At 36.9% G+C, this 19,228-nt stretch overlaps 1 protein-coding gene across 3 annotated transcripts in view; it reads left to right on the top strand.

Moving 5' to 3' along the window:
* The first annotated feature begins 32 nt into the window (after positions 1-32).
* The window catches only part of SERAC1 (serine active site containing 1), a 64,390-nt gene continuing 45,194 nt past the window's right edge, over positions 33-19,228 (top strand). Inside the window, exons 1-5 of one of the 3 annotated variants that reach the window (XM_063096985.1) lie at positions 33-156; positions 12,138-12,229; positions 15,269-15,305; positions 17,331-17,464; positions 18,670-18,759. In XM_063096985.1, coding sequence (XP_062953055.1) covers positions 12,139-12,229; positions 15,269-15,305; positions 17,331-17,464; positions 18,670-18,759 — 352 coding nt within the window. In that variant the 5' untranslated portion in view covers positions 33-156; position 12,138. Of the gene's footprint in view, positions 157-12,137; positions 12,230-15,268; positions 15,306-17,327; positions 17,465-18,669; positions 18,760-19,228 lie in introns of those variants that run through there. The other 2 variants (XM_063096984.1, XM_063096986.1) reach the window with 2 other exon arrangements.

Genomic DNA, 19,228 nt, shown 5'->3' with positions numbered 1-19,228 from the left:
AGCGCACTGGGGGGCGGGGCCCGACGGGGGCGTGGTCACGTGCCACCCTCCGCCGGGTGGAGGGCGCGGGTTGGACGCCGCGCTGAGGGGTGGGCTTCCCCGCCGACTGGGTCCCCGGTGAGCGGTTGGGGGCGAGCCGAGTCCGCGTGCCGGCAGGTAGGAGAGGAGGACGGGCTCGTGGGGGCGGACGAGGGCGTCGGCGCAGCCGGGGGCGGCGCGGAGTGGGGAGGGCGGGTGCGGGCACTATTGGGGCGCCCGGGTGGGGGCGCGCGGTCCCTGACCGACCCACGGACCCGCCGCGGGGCGTTAGGGCCTCTCTTCAGTCCTCGCGAGCCTGACTCTTCTTTCTCGGTCGCTGCCTTTCTCTGGTTGCTGTCGAGGCTCAGAGGAGAGCACCCGCCGGCACATCATCCTGGCTCGGTAGTCACGGAAGGATAATGACAAGGAGGAAACAGCCTCATCATTCCAATCCGAGCCTTCCGACCGCAGCTTCTTGCTCGGTCTCTGACCCGGGAAATTGAATGCATTGAATGCTGGTAGGTCTAGGTCTCTGAACCCGGTAGCGGTCACTTAAAAGTGAAGGACCCTAGAAGGTTCTAAAATTCCTTTCCCAAGTTCTCAGTAGTCTAATAGACCTCTCTAATTATTTTTACCAGCTGAGGTATGAGCTTCTTGCTTTCTGTTCCTTAAGTTTAGTTGTGCTTCCCTAGATAAGCTCATGCTGCTTTTTACTTCGTGTGTTCCTGTGATTCTCTAGGAACCTAGCTTTTCCATTTATTTCCCTTTTTCTATCCCTCAAATCTTTTCTTCCCTTTGGTTTTCATATTGTACTCTCTTTTTAAAAATCTGCTCTCAAGTATAGTTATTCCCAAGTATCTTTTCTTTGCTCTTTTTCTTCTTGCATACATTCTACGTTCTCCACCTTGATAATCAGTTCTCTATGTTATGAGTTCCTTCACATTGAACTGCCATTCATGAGCTCCAGGTGTTGGACTGATGGCTTGCACACTAATGACCTGTGAGTAATCCAAACTCCACCTCTCAACTGAACTAGCTTTCATCCCTCACCCTTACTTCAAAACTTGCTTTTCTTCCTGTGTTTCTCCAAATCATTCAGATTTAAAACCTTCATCCGTTTATCCAACAAACATTTTTGTGCATCTCATATGTGCCAGACACTATCCTAGACACTTGGGGTGCCATGTTGAGCAAGTAATAATTCTATTGCTGGCACAAATCAGTTATCAAGAAGGTACCAGATGGTGATATGATAAAAAGTGACTGGAAGGGTTACTTTGGTTAGGGGCTGTCAGAAATGGCCTTCAGGAAGATTTCTGAATTAAGAAAACTTGTGTATACCACCAATAATTATGAATCAATAATAATAAGATACTATTCATAACAGCCTTCAAAGTTAAAAACCATCCTTCAGTGCATATCCTTGCTTGCCTGTTTACTTTTCCTCACACCCTCATAGAGGCCATTTTAGAACTCATGGGTTTGCTTAAAATTTATTATTTGCATAAGCCAGTAGCTCTGCAACAGATGAGTCCAATAGATATAATTTGATACCTGGAAATGCGTGCTGACCCCTGGTCAACAAAAGAAGCCATAGTTTTCTGCAAGTGCCGTGTAGCTTTTATCACCGCACTTCAGAGCACTTCTCTTGTGGCTTGATCTCCTTTGCCTCCTGGCATAGACTTGTTTTTGGTCAGTAATCCAGGTAATATAGACCATGTGCAAATATAGGCAGGAGAAAACAATAACTTATTCTGTGTTGGTTTGGGGATGCTACCAGAGGCCAGTAGAGCCAGGGAGCTTCTTTATTTCTTGATACTGATTCCATTCTAATCTGGTTATTGTATAGCTGCAAAACAACTACTGGTTTATTTAATTTTTTGAAAAGGTAGAACATCTAATTTTGAGTTCTGGGCATATGCTAGTGTGTAATCCTGAGCAAATAACATTCTTTCCAGTCCAATCTCCTCACTTATATTTACTCATCTATTATTAAGGATTTTGCAAAAGATGCACATGAAGAGATGCATAGGGCGAGGTATAGGAGAAGGGGCTCGGAGCTCTGTCCCTGGGCACGCCACTCTCCAGGAACTGCCGCATGTTCAGTTATCTGGCGATTTTTATTTTTAATCTGGTCCTTTGGGGCTTAGTATAGAAGCTTAGTCCAAAATAATGGCCTCCTATAATTTTTATTTAATACTGGCATATAGATATTTAAAACTGTGATGTGTTAGGATTAGATACAACTGCATTACACAAAAAATACAAGGTAATCATGGCTTAAATATTCATATGATTGCATAGGCAGGCAGTCCATGGCTCATATGGCAGCAGGTCCATGATCATCAAGGACACAGATTCTTCTTTCTTGCTGCTCTGCCATCCTTAGCATGATGCCTCATGGTTAAGATGGCTGCTTTAATTGAAGCTGTCCCTTGCTAATTCTATTGAGAGGGAAGGGCGAAGAAAGACACATACTCTTCTCCTTATGGACACTTCTTAGAAGTTATATATGACATATCGACTTATATTCCATTAGCCAGTTCTTAGTCAATGACCACACTTAACTGGAAGGAAAGAAAGATGATGCAGTCTTTATTCCGTTATCTGTGTGCCCAGCTACAATTCAGGTTTTATTAATAATAATGAAAGGGCAAAATGATGTTTAATTTCAGTCTGGTTTCTTCTCCAACCAGGGCAGTGAATCTACCATTATGAAGGCCCCAGTGGACTCCCTATTGTTAAATGTAATAGAATTTTTGAATATTTGTTTCATCTTGTAGTCATAATCTCTCTTGTTACTTTTTGTATCTTTCTTAGTCTCTTCATAATTTCTCCTCTATTCTCTATTTAAAAAGAGTATTTCAGACTTAATATAATCACATCCATAATCTCAAACACTTTTTTAAGTGAAAATTGGCAAGCTGACTCTAAATTATATGGAAGAGCTAAGGACCTAGAATAGTCCATCTTGAAAAGGAAGAACAAAACGGGAAAACTTATACTACCAAGACTTACTATAAAGCTACAATAATCAAGACAGTGTGGTATTTACATAGGATAGACAAATAGATCAATGGAATGGAATAGAGAGTCCAGAAATTGGTCCATACTTATACAGTCAATTGATTTTTGAACAAGGCACAAAGTCAATTCAATGGGGAAAGGAACATGGTTTCAACAAATGGTACCGGAATTATGGGATATACATATAGGAAAAAAGTCAGTCTTCTATCTCACCCAATACACAAAAATTAACTTGAGGTGGATCATAGAACTAAAGGTAAAAGCTAAGCAAAAAATGTCTTTTAGACCAAATAATAGAAAAATATCTGTAACTTTGAGGTGGGCAATTATTTCTCAGATAGGATGCAGAATGCAGTAACCATAAAAGAAAAAAAAATAATAAAAGATTTTATCAAAATTAAAACTTCTGTTCATCAAGAGTTACCTTTAAGAAAATTAATACATAACTCATAGACTCAGAGAAGGTATTTGTAGTATATATGTATGTATATCTGATAAAGGAGTTGTTTCCAGAATGTATAAAGAACTGATAACATTAAAAAAACACAAAAAAATCCAATTTAAAAATGGGCAAAAGACTTAAAACCACACTTCACATAAAAAAATATGTAAATGGCTAACATGCCTATGAAAAAGTGTTCAACATGGTTAGTTTTCAGGGAATTGCAAATTAAAACCAAATGAAATATTATTATGTTTAGTATTACACACTAAAAAGGCTGAAATCAAACAGGCTGATAGCATCAAATATTGGCAAGGATGTGGAGCAACTAGAACTCTCATACTCTTGCATTGCTGGTTGCAGTATAAAATTGTAAAATCATGTTAGAAAAATATTTGCAGTGTCCTATAAAGTTAAGCATATATCTGCTGTGACCCAGAAGTTCCACTCCTGCTTGTTTACTCAAGAGAAATGAAAACATATGTCTACAAAAAGACTTGTATCAGAATGCTCGTAGTGTCTTATGGTAGGCAGGATACTGGCTGCTCAAGGATGCCATGCCCTAATCCTTGTAACCTGTGATTGTATTATATTGTGTGACAAAAGGAACTTTGCAGATGGAATAAAGGTTACAGATCTAAGGAAGATTATTTTAGATTATCTGGGAGAGCCTAGTGTAATCAATCACATGGGCCCATAAAGTGGAAGAGGGAAATAGAAGAGTCAGAGATGTGGTAATGTGAGAAGGACAAACTTTTGCTGGTTCTGGGATGTAGGGGGCTACCCGCAAAACCAGATAGAGGCCTTGAGGAACTAAAGGTGGCCCACAGGTAACAACCAGCAAGGAAATGAGGACCTCAGTATTAGAGCTGAATAGAACTAAATTCTGTTATGACTTGAATGAGCCTGGCAGTGGATTCCCCCCCGAGCTTTCAGTAAGGAACGCAGTCCTGCCACCACCTTGTTTCAGCCTTGTGAAACGTGGAGCACAGAGATTAAATCTAGAATAGTTCCTAGGAACCTGCATTTTATTAAGTGCTTCTGCAGATAGTCCTTGGATGACATTTTGAGTGAAGCCGTTTTATATACTATTCTTTAGTAACTTTGTCTAAACCCATGGTTTCAATTAATAGTAAGTGCTGATGACTCATAAATTTATATCTATAGATTAGATCTCTCTGCTGACCCCAGTTTGCTTATTGGATATCTTACATGAATACTTCATAAGAACCTTAATCTCAACATGTTAAAATTGGGAATTTATCCTTCCTGCTAAATCCATTTCTTTTCCTGTATTTCCATATTTTGGTAAATATTATCTCTATATACAAGCCAGGAAATTAGAGCCATATTTTTCTCCCTCTTATCCATTCCTCTCCATCCCTCATCCAACCGGTTATCTGATTTGTGTGATTCTTTTCTCATAATATCTCTTAAGGATGTTTCTTCTTGATCATTCTCAAAGCCACTGCCTTAATTCAAATACACTTTTCTCCTTGGTTTTTGTTAAAGAGGTCCATATTGGTTTTTCACATCTCTAGCTTGGCTCTTCTCCAACGTATTTTTCCACCCTGTTAATTTTTCAAAAAATAAAAATTTCATCGTGTTACTCCATTTCTTAAGACTAGTTTTTCAACAGTTTCCCATAACTGAGAGTAAGCTTCAGACTCCTTAACTAAGCTAGAAAGGATTTTTATGTTCTGAATGGTCCCTGCCTTTATACTCTTATTCAACATAATGAATTGACAGAAAAGCAGTATATAGAAGACCTGAAAAGTATTACCAACCAACTTAACCTAATTGACATTTGTAGAATATTCTACCCAACAACAGCAGAATATACATTCTTTTCAAGTGCATGTGGAGCATTCACCAAGACAGAATTATGTTCTATGCCATAAAACAAACCTTAAGATTTAAATAAGTTGAAATGATACAATGCCTGGTTCTTCCATCCACAGTGGAAGTTAGAAATCAGTAACAAAGATTGTTAATTCCAGTAACAATGGAATTAAGCTAGAAATCAATAACAAAGATATTTAGTTCCTGAATAAATTTCTGATTATCTGATGGGTCAAAGAGGACGTCCCAATGAACTTTAAAAATATTTTTAATTGAATGAAAGAAACAAAACCTCTCCACATATCACAGTTTGAGGGATGCAGTCAGAGCAGTAGTTAGAGGGACATTTTTAGCATTAAATACTTATATTAAAAAAGAAGAAATCTTAGGTTAGTAATCTACAGTTTTAAAAAACTAGAAGAAGAGCTGTTTGAAATCAAAGCAAGCAGAAGGCAGAGAATAATTAAGAGCACAAGTCTCAGTGAAGGTTAATAAAAACACAGTAGAGTAATCCAATGAAACTAAAAGCTGGTTCTTGGAAAATATCAATGAAATCAATAAATCTCTAGCTGTACTGGCCAAGAAAAAGAAGATGCAAATTACCAAAATCTGAAATGAAAGAGAAGACATTATCATAAGACATTGAAAAGAGGGAATACGATTTAAAACCTTTTAAGGAAGAAAGAATACCAATTCTACACAAACTTTTCCAGTATTGCTTTGATATGAAAACCAGACAAAGACATCATAAGAAAACTAGAGATTAATGGCTCTCATGAACATAGACACAAAAATCCTTTTTTTTTTTTTTTTTTTAAGGCTAGTCAAGTGAAGCAGTGGGAGTAGAGAAGGAACAAAGAAATCTGCCACTGGCTGTGATTAATTGTGAACAACACTACTGACACAAAAATTCTTTTTTAAAGTTATTTGCTTTATTATATTGTTTTATTTACTCTGTACAATAACTATAAACATTTCAGAGTGGAAGACTCAAAAAGACTAAGTAACATTTACAATGTTATATAGTTAATAATTGGAGGGACTAGTATCTTTTGATTCAAACACATCGTAAACTTCACTGCTTCACAAGCTAAGATTAAACTGTGCTTATTTGGTGGTTTTCTGTAAAATAACTTAATTTTCCTTGAGGTTATATGTTTTTTAGCAAGAAAAATAAATGCAGAGAAACAATAATCATAGCAAAACCACAGCCTGTGCTAGGCCCTTACAAGATATTGGTATAAAATACACAAACACACACACACACACAGGCTCAGCCTTGAGGCAGCTTACAGTATTATAGAAAAGACGAACAAATACAGTAGAAATTCTTATGCCGTGGAGGTTTATGAGAGTGCAGAATGCTAGGAGAGCACTCAAAATGAAACCTACCTGAATTGAGTGGATTATAGAAGCCATGCTGGAGATGGCACATAGGATTAGAAACAATAAGAAGTTGCTAGGCCAGTAGAAAAGAAGGGTGGAGCGTTGAAAAGTAACAAAAAGAACAACACACGTTTTAGGGAGATGGAAGAGGATAAAGATGTGCAAAGACATCTTCAGGGAAGCTCTGCTTTTAAGCAGAGAAGTGACGTATCAGATATGTACTTCACTAAAATTAAAGAATGAATAGGTAGATTATTGATAGTTCAGAGAAGAATAATGATTAAGACACTAATGTAGTAGGGATAGTATAAAAGTAAGCTAAGAATATATGTATCTGGACCTAAGATATGTATTTCATTAGACTAATTATAATAAAAAACACATATTACACTGTTTGACATGTTTTACATATATTGATTCAAAACATTTAATCCTTAGTTAGGTTAAAAGTTCTTAATAAAAATACTAGCAAACCAGATTAAACAATATGAAATGATACTTATGTTCACACAAAAACCTGTATGCAAATGTTTATAGTTGCTTTCTTCATAATTCTGAAAAAGTGAAAGCGTCCTAAATGTCCCTCAGCTGGTGAATGTATAAACAAACTAGTGTATCTATACAATGGATGGGTACTAACCAATAAAAACAATAAACTCCTGGTATACACAACAACACAGGTAATTCTCAAGTTAATTTTTCTAAGTAAAGGAGGCCAGACTCATAGGCTACATACTGTATGACTTTATTTATATGACATTCTTGCAAAGGCAAAACTATAGATTCAGAAAACAGATCAGTGGTTTTCAAAGCTGGGTGTGGGAGAGGTTTGACTACAAAGGGATAAAGAAATATTTGGGCTGATAGAACGTTTATATTTTGATTTGAAGCTCTCAAAACCCTTGGAAGTGTACATTTCAAATGGTGAATATTACTGTATCTAAATCTTAAAAATGAAAAAAAAAGTAGTGAACAATATTGTTTTCTCACTTTTTTGTCTGAAACTGAGAGATAACCTGCAGCATTCTTTGTAGCGCAGGACTACTAATTTTCTATAGATCAAAATTTTAAGACTGTTTTAGACAATGTTAAATTATTGAAAGATTTAAGGCAGGAGATAACATTCTCCGATTTTAAAAGTTACATTTACTTCCAGGCAGCCCCCTCTGGTCCCTTCATACACATGAAAATTTTAGGTAAAATGTAACACAGGAGCTTGGAATTGTGAGAAGGAAGAGAAGAGGATGCTCAGAAGAAAGTCATAGCATTGAGGGAGAGGCTTGAAGCAAGTTGCAGAACCTGATAGAAACCTTAGTTGCTTGTGTCTAATATGCATGTAGGGTTAAAGTCAGCCTAGCCTGAAGGTGATAGTCTTGAAGGATTACACCTTCAAGGAAACAGGGACTAGAAAATTTCCTCCCTTTAAGGGAACAGCATGAAAACTTGCTTTTACCAGGAACATGAAAGTGGAAATTGGAACTCAAAATCTGTATCATTTGTGGTTGTGGCATTTGAATTCATTGTCCTCCTAGTGCTGGTTGAGAAATCCATAAATTTGTAATACCTGTGGAATTTTGACAGAGATAAATTTGAAACTGCACTGTAGAACAGAGCACATAGGACTCCAACGGGAAATACTCCCAGTGAAGATGATCTCTGAATCAAAGATTACAAAGCATATAAGCAAACAAACAACCATGAAGTATAGCCAGCCCTAATTACTAGAAATGGTGGTTCCAATAGAGAGATTTTAAAATAAATATGCTTGAAGTATAAATGAAAGTTTAGAAAACACATGTAATCAGCTTTTTGGAGCATTCTAGACCATCCCACAGACTGGTGGCTGAAACAACCATTTATTTATATTATAAACCATTTATTTATATTAACCATTTATTATTATATATAAACCATTTATTTATATTAACCATTTATTATTTACTTATAAATGTCTGAGGGTTGAGTATGGGCTTTGTAGGTCAGCTAGGGGCTAGTTAGTTTGGTACGGCCTCACATGCCTGGCAGTTGGTGCTGGCTGTCATTTAGTACTTGTTGGCTCAATTGATGGAGATATTAGACATTTCTCTTGTTATCCAGCAGACTAACCTAGTCTTATTTACAGTCAGGTAGCATAAGGAACAAGGAGAAAGCATGGGCCAGAGCCTTTATTGTGGTTTTTATGGGAAGGAATAGGTGAGACAGAGTAGGCAAGCTGAACAAAAAGCAGACAATTTTTATGATGAAAAAAATCATAGGAATAGCTTGCACAACTTTATACTAATGATTTTGAAAACTTACATGCAAATTTTCTTGAAAAATAGAAATTATCAAGACTGATTCAAGAAGAAAGAAAATCCTAGTAAACCAGTAATCATAGAAGTAATTGACTGTAAAAAAGAGGCACATTATTGACCAAATGCAATGCGTGGACCTTTTTTGGATCCTAATTCTAACAGACCAAGAGTGCAAAACAAATAAAGTTTATGAAATAATTGAAACACTAATAAGATATTTGATGATACTAAGCAATTTATTTCGAGGCATAATGATTTTTTTTTTTTCAGGTAAAGTGTATACTAAAGTATTCAAGGGTTAAATGATATGCCGTTTTGGATTTGCTTCAAAAAAAAAGAGTGTGATGGTAGTGGTGGAAAGTAAATATGGGTTAGTTGTTTGTTTTTTATTAGTTCTTTGTTTTTTGATGGGAGAACTTTGGACATCCAGTATTTTTTCAGAAAGAACTGAAAGAGAGGGAGAGTGTGAAGAGTGAAAAGAGAACGGCAGACAGTGAATGAGTCAAGGTCCTCATGGACGTGAAGAGTTGAGATCTAGAGCATAGGTGGAGCAGGTAGAGCGTTTCTTTCTCTCAGACCTGGGGGGATCAAGCAAGAAAGATCCACTTGGAATCTGGAAAAGGTGATGCAGATAAGTGCACATTCATAGGCTAAGGTAAATTTGCTGTGGAGTTACGAAGCTAAGCTTTAGGCTGCCTTCCTTTTGTTGGCTCCTTTGAATGAGGAATTACCAGGAGCTGTAATGTTCAAGGTGGGGAGGGAACACCATGTTGTAGTCTGGAAGCAATTCTATGTAAACGTTTCTGATAAATAACAAAATCTCAGAAGAAAGTTACCAGGTTTCTTAGACTCCAGTAACTTCATGTGATTTCTTTCTCATTTTAAATAACTTTTACTTTAATACTTAATTTGGTATTTGTAATTTTGTATTCTCCTATTTTGTTAAAGAGCCCCACATTCTAATTTGCGTAAACACTAAGTCCCACAATACCTGGATCTGTCCCTGCTTACACACGTGGGGTGGAAGTTGACGGAGTTAACAGTCTTGCTTTTCTTGAGTGAGATAAGGGAAAAGATGACCTGAGAAGGACAGAGGTAGAGTGAGAGGCTTGAAAGAATGTGTGGATTGTTAGAACAATCATTGTGGTGGGAAGAGAGTGGACTAGGGACAGCATAAATGCTTCTGAGAGCCCATCCTGAGTTTGTCTCTTGTCCCCTTGACCCCCACTTTGGCTGTCCAAGTGTAGAGCACAGAAAGGACGCATTTCAGGTTAGAATTATAGGAGAGTAGAAGTTCTAGGTTCTACTTCTAGAGTTATAGGAGAGTAGGGTTCTAGTATATTGAGGGAACAACAGAGAGAGGTTGGAGGGCTGTGCCATGGAGTCAAGCCTGTGGTGGGGAAGGAAGTATGGCCACAAGGCAGCTGCTCACTCCTGGGAAAGCAAGGGCTGGCAGGTTTGCTGAGACTGGAGAGTAGATGAACTAGAAATAACCAAGAACCAGAGAACTAAATGTTACAAAGTTAGAAATGGAGCATTTTATTTTGGAGAAAGTTGCAAGGTCCAGTAGTATCATCCGAGGAAATCCAGAAGAGGAAGTAAGATGAGGAAGTGACAGAAATATATTTCCATTGTAATCAGATTTATACCAAGGACTCAGTGGAAGGGAAGCCTAGTGAGAGGAGAGGAGTTGAAGTTAACACTAGGAAGGTTTTTAGGCCAGAAGAGTAATCATAAAGGATACTCCTATGATGGTTTATAGTTGACTGCTTTTATAGTAGGTGTCAGGCTTGAGAGAAGTGGCAGGTATGTTTGCTGTACATTTTGTCATGCAGTTTTCATGGAGTAACTAAAATACACATCTGTATACTACTCTATCCTGGTTTTGTGAGCACCTTCTTCATTAGTCTTTTATCATTATCTATCTCTCAGAGAGAAATAGCAGCAACTCATTAAATAAGTGAGAAAATACAAAACAATGACCTTTAAAACAGTGACCTTTACAAGTTTTACCTGTTGCCTAAATTAGTTTAGGTCATCAGTTGGTGTGATAGAATCACAATTTAAAAATTTAAAGCTTTTTTTTGGTAATAGGCCACAATAATCAACCAGACTGTATATTGACAAAATAAAATAAAATTTAAAAAAAAATTTAAAGCTTTTTATTTTGCATTATCTTTAACAGGTATTTCTTACTCATGCACACCAAGTAATTTCCCCCTAATCCCTATAAAGTTGCTGGAAGTTTTTAATATGTTGAACCACAGGAGCATTTCTGGTGCTCTTTTTTTTTTTTTTTTTTTGTGACCAGCCACACGTCACTGCACCGGCCATCCTTATATAGGATCCGAACCCGCGACGGGGACACTGCTGCGCTCCCAGCGCCGCGCTCTCCCGAGTGCGCCACGGGGTCGGCCCCACAGGAGCATTTCTCACATGAGTCCCTCAAGGGTCTTCCTTACAGCAAAATGAAAAAGAAAAAGAAGTCTCATTATCCGAAGACGTTCTGATATGGTTCTGGAGTACTAAGTTGTTCTACAAAAGATTGCATCATATTTAGATCATCTTTACGTAGTTGATGAATTAGTTGGGCAACAGTTCCCCTTCTTTGATAGGAGGCCAACAGTGAATTAAATTCTGAAGATTTTAAACAATGTTGGGTACCATCCTGCAGGAGCTAGAGGAAAGCTAAATACTTCTATGGGTTCTAAATATATCTTTCATTCAGAGCTGCTTATCATTTCATGTAGGGCCTTCAGTTATCAAAAATAAATACATATATATTTATGCATACATGTTTTTTAAATACATATTTTTTAAAAATTTAAATGCCTGTATTGATATTCTGATTGATAATTTGTATATTCCTGTTTCCTATTAATCACTATTCACAATTAGACACAGTTCAAGGAATAATAATCAAATTACAGGTTCTAGGAAAATATTATTCTAGTAAGTCTGTTTTAAGTTTTTAAGGAAGAAATCTTTTTTTTAATTGAAAAGTTTTTTTCCTGGTCTTGAAAATCTAACTCTGTGTGCAATCCACTGTGATGGTAATATGTTCTTATAGTTAAATGTTTTGAATTAGATCCTAACTTAAATTTGTTATAATTGTTCTACTTACCCAGAATGTCCCTGGCTGCTTATTGTGTCATCTGTTGCAGAAGAATAGGAACCTCTACTCCCCCGCCAAAAAGTGACACACACTGGAGAGACATCAGTGAGTACAGTTTAAATAAAAGTATTTTCTCAAAGAAACAGTGATAGAATTGTGGTTAAGTTTCCAGGGTGGGCCACAAAAACTTATTTAACCCATTTGATAAGTCTCAGATTCATTTATGTCTTTCTGTACTAATGGTCGACCCCAAATTTGAAGGCCCAGAGCCATACATACTCCTTTTTCTTGAGAATTCTTTTCCCTTCCCTACTTTCCGGTCAAATTTATAGTCATCCTTCTAAACTTGACTTAAGTATCACTGCATTCTCACTCAGCATTATGATATTAGGTTCTTGCAAAACAAGGTGCCAACCACCTGTGTTAGTTTCTGGGAATATAATGGTAACCAAGGAAGAGACTTTGTCCTTGTCCTCCTGGGACTTGGGATCTGGAATTAGTCTGCTCTTCACAGTGTAGGCCTGCTTTCCTGTAGGAAGCTTTCCCTCCCCACCTTGGTCACTTTAGATCTGTCACTTATCATTCTGTAGTGTCAATATAGAACCTGGTTATTATCTGACTTTCCCTTAGACTGCAAACTCTGAGAGGGCAGTGTCTTATCTTATTTACCATTGTTTCCTAGTTGTTTATTATTATACATGGCATATAGTAGGTGTTCAAGTAATATTTGTTGAATGGATGAATGAAATAATTTCTGTTGTGAACTGAATGTCCCCCTCAAACTCACTGAAGCTTAAATTGTGTTCCCCAAAGTTCCAGGTATTGGAAACTTGGCCCCCACCTGTGACAGTGTTGAGAGGATGGGAAATCCTATTATCTTAATTGAAAGGTGGGGCCTTGAAGAGGTGATTAGATTGTAGGACCATGCCATAGTGAATGGATTGATAATGGTGGTCAGGGGCATGGTTCTGAGGACTTTAAAAGGAGAGCATGTGAGAGTCTCTCTCTCTCTGCTCTGTTCATTTTCTGCCATGGGAGACCCAGCTTTGCTGTAAAGCCACCACCAATGAAGACCCTCTTCAGATGTGTTCCCTGGACTTTGGACTTCCCAGCCTCTGAAACTGTAAGCAATAAATTCTGTTTTCTTTATAAAGTACCCAGTTCCAAGTATTTTGTTATAAGCAACAGAAGTGGACTGATACACCTTTTGTGGGCATTATTTTCTTTATTTACAAAATGAGAAGATTGGCATAGATCATCTTTCATTCATTTGACAATAGACAAAAATATTTATTAGCCATCTACTATGTGCCTTGTACTATTCTAAGCCCTAGGGATACAATATTGAATAAGACAAAATCCCTGTCCTTCTGGAGTTTTCTTTTGAGCTTAAGATAGATCTGTTTTTAGGATAGATCCTTTTCATCTAGAAAATTGTGGTTCTGTATTTTAAATTAAAAAAAAAAAAAAGATGTGGGAACAAGAAGGGAGTTTTCTTCTCTCATCATTTCTAGCAGAACAGACTGAAGAGTGGTAAATTTAGTTTAGGGCAGGAGAACAGGCTGTGAGACTGTTCCGCTCCAAGGGCCCAGTGAAAGAGACATTCAAGTACAGAGCAATGGGTGTATCAATGGAGAAGGAAACAAAGGTGTTCCTTGGGCCCACAGGGTGAGGGTGTGAGAGAGGAAGTCCAGGCAGACGTCTTGAATGAAAAATGGCCTAGAGGAGTTGCATAGTCAAGAAGCTTTGAGTGTCACAGTTTCTGATTTCATCCCCGCAGACCTCTTGGAACTGTTCTCTTCCCCATTCTGGAACCATCACCAGGGTCCTAGAGTTTGGGAGGAACGTTCATCACACTGCCTGATGCATAGGAAGTCAAGTGAGCAGGGCTCCTTACCCCTCAGAGGGGAGCAGTGTCGGGCAGCATAGGTTGAAGCTCTGCACGAGGGGCTACTTCTGTATATCCAGTACATTTTAGATTAAGTAGATTTTTGTGGGCTGGCCTCAGTACCAAACCCAGACATAGTAGAATGAATCTGAGGTGGATAATATATTTGTTAAGGTTGTGCACAGCATATGCAACAGAAACTGAACTACAGTGGCTTACGTTAGTAAGGCTTTCATTTTTCCTACATAACGAGAAGTTGTGATAGAGATAGTTTAGGACAGAACCTCAGCAATGTTCTTGTCTTCTGTTCCATTACCATTATTATCCTCATGGTCACAAGATGGTTGTTGAATTCCTGGACATCAAGAAGGCAGAAGGGTCAAAAGCCATGTTATGAGGCCGTATCTTTTTATTTGGAGAATACCTCCCTGTAGACTTCCACTTATATCTGATGGGCTAAGTGTGTTACACAGCCAGCCCTAGCTGCAGAGTCGTCTGGGAATTTGAATATTTTTGAGTGGTAATCAGGTTATGTTAGTAAGGATTAAGGGACTTGTGTATTGAATAGGCAATTAGCAGTATCTGCCGGTAGGATTTTTTAAAAATATTTTTTTCCCAAATTCCAAACAAAAATTTATAAATAAATTTGTAGAATGTAACCTGTCTTTTAAGTGGGACCTACATATGGCATTTAACCACCACTTATAACATAATTGCTTGGGAAATACATTTTGTGTCCCCCCTTGACAAATAATCCCCCAGTATAGTCCTAGTAGTGACAGGGAGAATTCTCCCCGTTCCTTTATGTAACTGGCTGTTAACTAGAAGGAGTAAGAAGGCAGGTGAGCTTCCTGGACACTGCGTTCAGTGGAAGCACTGTCGTCCTGGCAGTATCAGTAGTGGCACAGGGACCAGGTCTCTAGTGATTTGGTAGGGGATGGCAAGAAGTGGAGGAAGGGGAGAATAAGAATGATATGCCATAAGTATAAATCATATTTTTGCACCCAGTGCTTATTGATTGATTTGTTTGTATCTGGGAATAGGAAGCCCTGTGTTGATAACAACTGGTTACATTAATAGAAAAATATAATAATATAAAAATAGAATAATATTACATTAATAGAAAAAATCTGAAAGAAAATAGAAAACTTATCTGATTACATATAATCTAGTAGAGACTTACACTGTTGCCTATTTCCTGTCACACTGTTAAAAATGAAATTCATCACATTGGCTTTTTTCCTTTCTTTTTGAAGGAAATATAATAAAGTTTACTGGATCGCTTATTTTAGGGTAAGTGTCAACTGTGAAATGTTAATTGGCTTCATTCTACTACTAGGAATCTCAGTGGAAGTGGTTTACAGGTCTCATGGTGCAGTCAGAGGGTGTAGACTTTGGAATTAGATAGATGGATTTAATCACTGGTTCTACCACTTGAGTGTTATGTAGACCCTCCTGAGGAATGTGTTCTCTGGGGCCCAAGCGTGCAGTGGGCATTCTGCCTGCCTGGCACTGTTGCTAGAGGAAAGCGCCTGACACGTATGCAGCAGGCATTCATTCAGCTAGCTCTGACCACTCAAAACCGCATCTTGTATTAGGTTATAAATTGGGTGATGAAGGTAAAATCTATACTATAGTCAGAATTATTTTTGAAAATCTCTTTCATGAAAGGAAATTGAGGCTGACTGAGAAAGCCAACAGATTGACTTCTTCCATCTCATGTTCCTTGAGAGGCACACACTTAACAAATGGGGTGACCCTCTTTCTGCAGATTGTTATTTTTCATTATTTCTTTTTCTTTTTTGGGGGGTGTGGGTATGTGTTAAATGTATGTCTAATACTGTTCTACTATATTTGTTCATACTTTTTTCACTAGTGTAAATACAAAATCAATGCTTAGATGCTAAAGTGATAAAGGAGATATATTTGACATTTTATCCAAATGTATCCATTTCCTCATGAGATTGTATTGTAAAGCAAGACATATTTAGATTATTTTTCCCTTTGACTCATTTAGACAAAGGATAAATGTATACTCTTTTCTGTAATACAGTTTCTTTGGCTACGTCACACATATTCAGGAATATAGTGAAAATTAATGACACTATTTTTACTAAAGAATTTTGTCTTTTACAGAAAATATGATAAAAGTATGGAATACATTTGCTACTTTTGGCTGCTCAGATAAATCCCTAAGATGGCAGAGGATTCTGTAAAACCTTCTCTGTATTCCTCTGGTGCTAGCCAGTTCTGAGCCTGTCTCATTTGCTTGCTTTAGGGTAGAAATCAAAAGTTAGGAGATGTAGGATAACTGGTGTTGCTAACCTCTGAATCAAGACAGAAACAGAGTACAGCCTTTGCGGTACTCTTTGTAGGTCAATGTGATCAGGAAAAAAAAAATCTTCATTTTGGGGTACATAACAAACAACATTTAAAAATTGACTTTTAATTATAGCACTTAGGAAAGGAGAAACTTTCATATGCTGGTGATGGGAGTATATATTGGTTAATCTTTTTGGAAAAACAGTTTGGAATTATCTAGTAAAGTTAAACAGTGTGTTTACTGTTAGAAAGAATGTAATTCTACTTCTAGATATGTACCCTAGAGGAACATAGCCACGTGTGTGCAATATACATGTATAAGATGTCTAAAAGCATTGTTTGTAATAGACTCAAACTAGAAATGTCCTAAATGCCCATCAACAGTAGAATGGATAAACAAGTTGTGGCATATCCATATGATGGATGAATCACATACCATATCAAATTGTAAATATAAGAACTACATTTACATGCAACCACATGGATGAATCACACAAACATAAGGCTGAGCAAAAGAATACATCATTGTGATTCCAGTCACGTGAAGTTCAAAAAACAGGCAACACTAAGCTGTGTTGTTTAAGGATGCATATGTAGATGGTAAAACTGTGAAGTAAGGACATTATTGTAATAAAAATCAGAAATAATTACTAGTAGAGATGAGAGAACAGGGCAAGATTAGGGAGGGACACACTGTGGGCTTCAGGGTTACTATTAATATTCTGTGTGCCTGGATATGATTATGTAGCTATTTATTATTATTATTCATTAAACCAAAATGTGTGTATGTACATATATACATATCTATAAATTTTATGTGCACATAAAATTTTTATGTGCACATAAATTTTATGTGCACATTATTATATATATGTTATATATGTTTTACTGTATAAAAAAGAAAGTTCACTATGAAAAGCTTAATAACGAAAAATAGCTCTTGTGTTACATGTAGATCATGTATTTATGATGAATTTTTTGTTTCTTTTTAAGAAGTTCTTTATTTCTTACATATGAAGTTCTGGCCCTGAAGAAATCTTTGACATTAGATACTCAAGTGGTAGAAAGAGAAAAAATGAAGTCATATATATATGTGAACACAGTTTCTTTCGATAAAAGAGAAAATCATGGTAAGTTTATTGTAAAGTAATCCCATCTTTGTGAAAAATGGAAGCTTGCTATTGAATTTAAAAATGAGACTATTTAAAACACACAGTATTAATAAGATAGATTCAGCTAACTCCAAAAATCACTAAACCCTGTGAGAATCAAGTTCCTAAAGAATTAATTGAAGACCAAAGTTTGGACTTACATATTTAACCCAAGTTTGCAGCTCTCCTAAAACTAAGTGAAGTGAAGACTAGCTGGCTGTTTTAGTCTGACTTTGGAATTCCATACCACAGTAGGAGCTGTTTGTTTAGAGGCTGGCCTTCAGTTTGGCAAGTACAAAATATGAATTTGTCATTTAGCTCAGAGATATTTCTGCCCTAAGGGACTTATTCATACCAAACTAATGAAATGTATTCATAAATATGAATACCAACTTACTTATTATTATCTGTTATAAAAGCTAGAAAACTTGTCTTTACTAGTTATGACATTCCAGTTCTCGCTGTTTAGGTCACACAGAAGCCTTATCAGTAATGAGACAGTTGTTTTAGTGAACATGACATTTCAGAGCAGAGGAGTATATTTTCATCAAGATGTAGGTAGCTTGGTGAGTCACCACACTTGACTTATAGCTGCCAGTTCCTACAGCGTCAGCCAGGATGTGCCTGTTAGCACATTATGTTCCCTGAGTGGGGCAGACTGTACTGCCCCCCTGTCTGTGAGCTGTATATATCACCACTCTGTCCTGTTTGTGCTTATTATATCACTTTCCTTTATTTCAATGTACTTTTATGGTGGTGTATTTACAATTTCAAATTACATAGATAATTGTTATAGCTTATAATTTACCTATGTAGTGAGGCTTCATCTCATTAGTAAGGTATCTCCAAATTTCAGTTTGATGTGGGCTATTTATAAAGGACATTTTTCTCAATATTGCTAATCCTAAGATGTATATGAAGATTTTTATTAGCTTTAGTTAGTGTTTTTGTTTTGTTTTTTACTTTTTCTCTGGTTGGAGAGCAATCTTATTTTGGAATCTAGAGCTCCATCTTCCCAAAATGGTTTTAGTTGCATTGATAGTGACAATAAAAAGACAAAGATACTATTTTATATTTTCTTCGTGAAAAAATTTGGAGTTTAGTTTATACGTTTCTCTTGGAAGTACTGGAGCATAGCATTAAGAGTACATACCTGGTTTTATTTAAGTTTGTGATCATTTTAGGGGTCGCCTTCCAGGCAAGAAAAGAACTTCATAAAGCAGTAAGAAAAATATTGGCAGCGTCAGCCAAGATATTACAGAGTTCGTTTGCTGGTAAGACTCAAATATTTAATTTGGAATGCTTATCAGTAATATGAAAATCATCTGAATGACCAACCTAAGATTTTTTTTTTCATTTCTTATACTAATATTTTTATAGCTATGGGAAATTGAGTAATATTATTCTCTTGGGCTCTTTTTAATTTTAAGGCTTAAACCTTTGGACACTTTTCTTCCATCTTTGTGAATGTATTGTTCTTAGATAGTTGTAAATAAATACTACGATTAAAGATACCTATGCTCTTGTTTAGTGTTTTAAAATTTCAAATTTGTTAGGAAATCACTTTCATGCTTTTTCATATGAGAACATTGCATCAGAAAATGTAGATTTCACAGTCAGGCAAATTTACAATGTGGAGCTCTCTATGAAAGAGCTGACCTGATTTCTTCAAAAGTTGACATCATGAAAAAAGGTGGGAAAACTTTCTAGAATTAAGAGACTAAAGAGATTTTATTGAATCCT

Source organism: Cynocephalus volans, chromosome 5, assembly GCF_027409185.1.
Source record: "Cynocephalus volans isolate mCynVol1 chromosome 5, mCynVol1.pri, whole genome shotgun sequence".
NCBI classification, from domain to species: Eukaryota; Metazoa; Chordata; class Mammalia; order Dermoptera; family Cynocephalidae; genus Cynocephalus; species Cynocephalus volans.
Note: the sequence above shows the minus strand (reverse complement) of the source record. Positions and strands in the feature narration are given on the sequence as shown.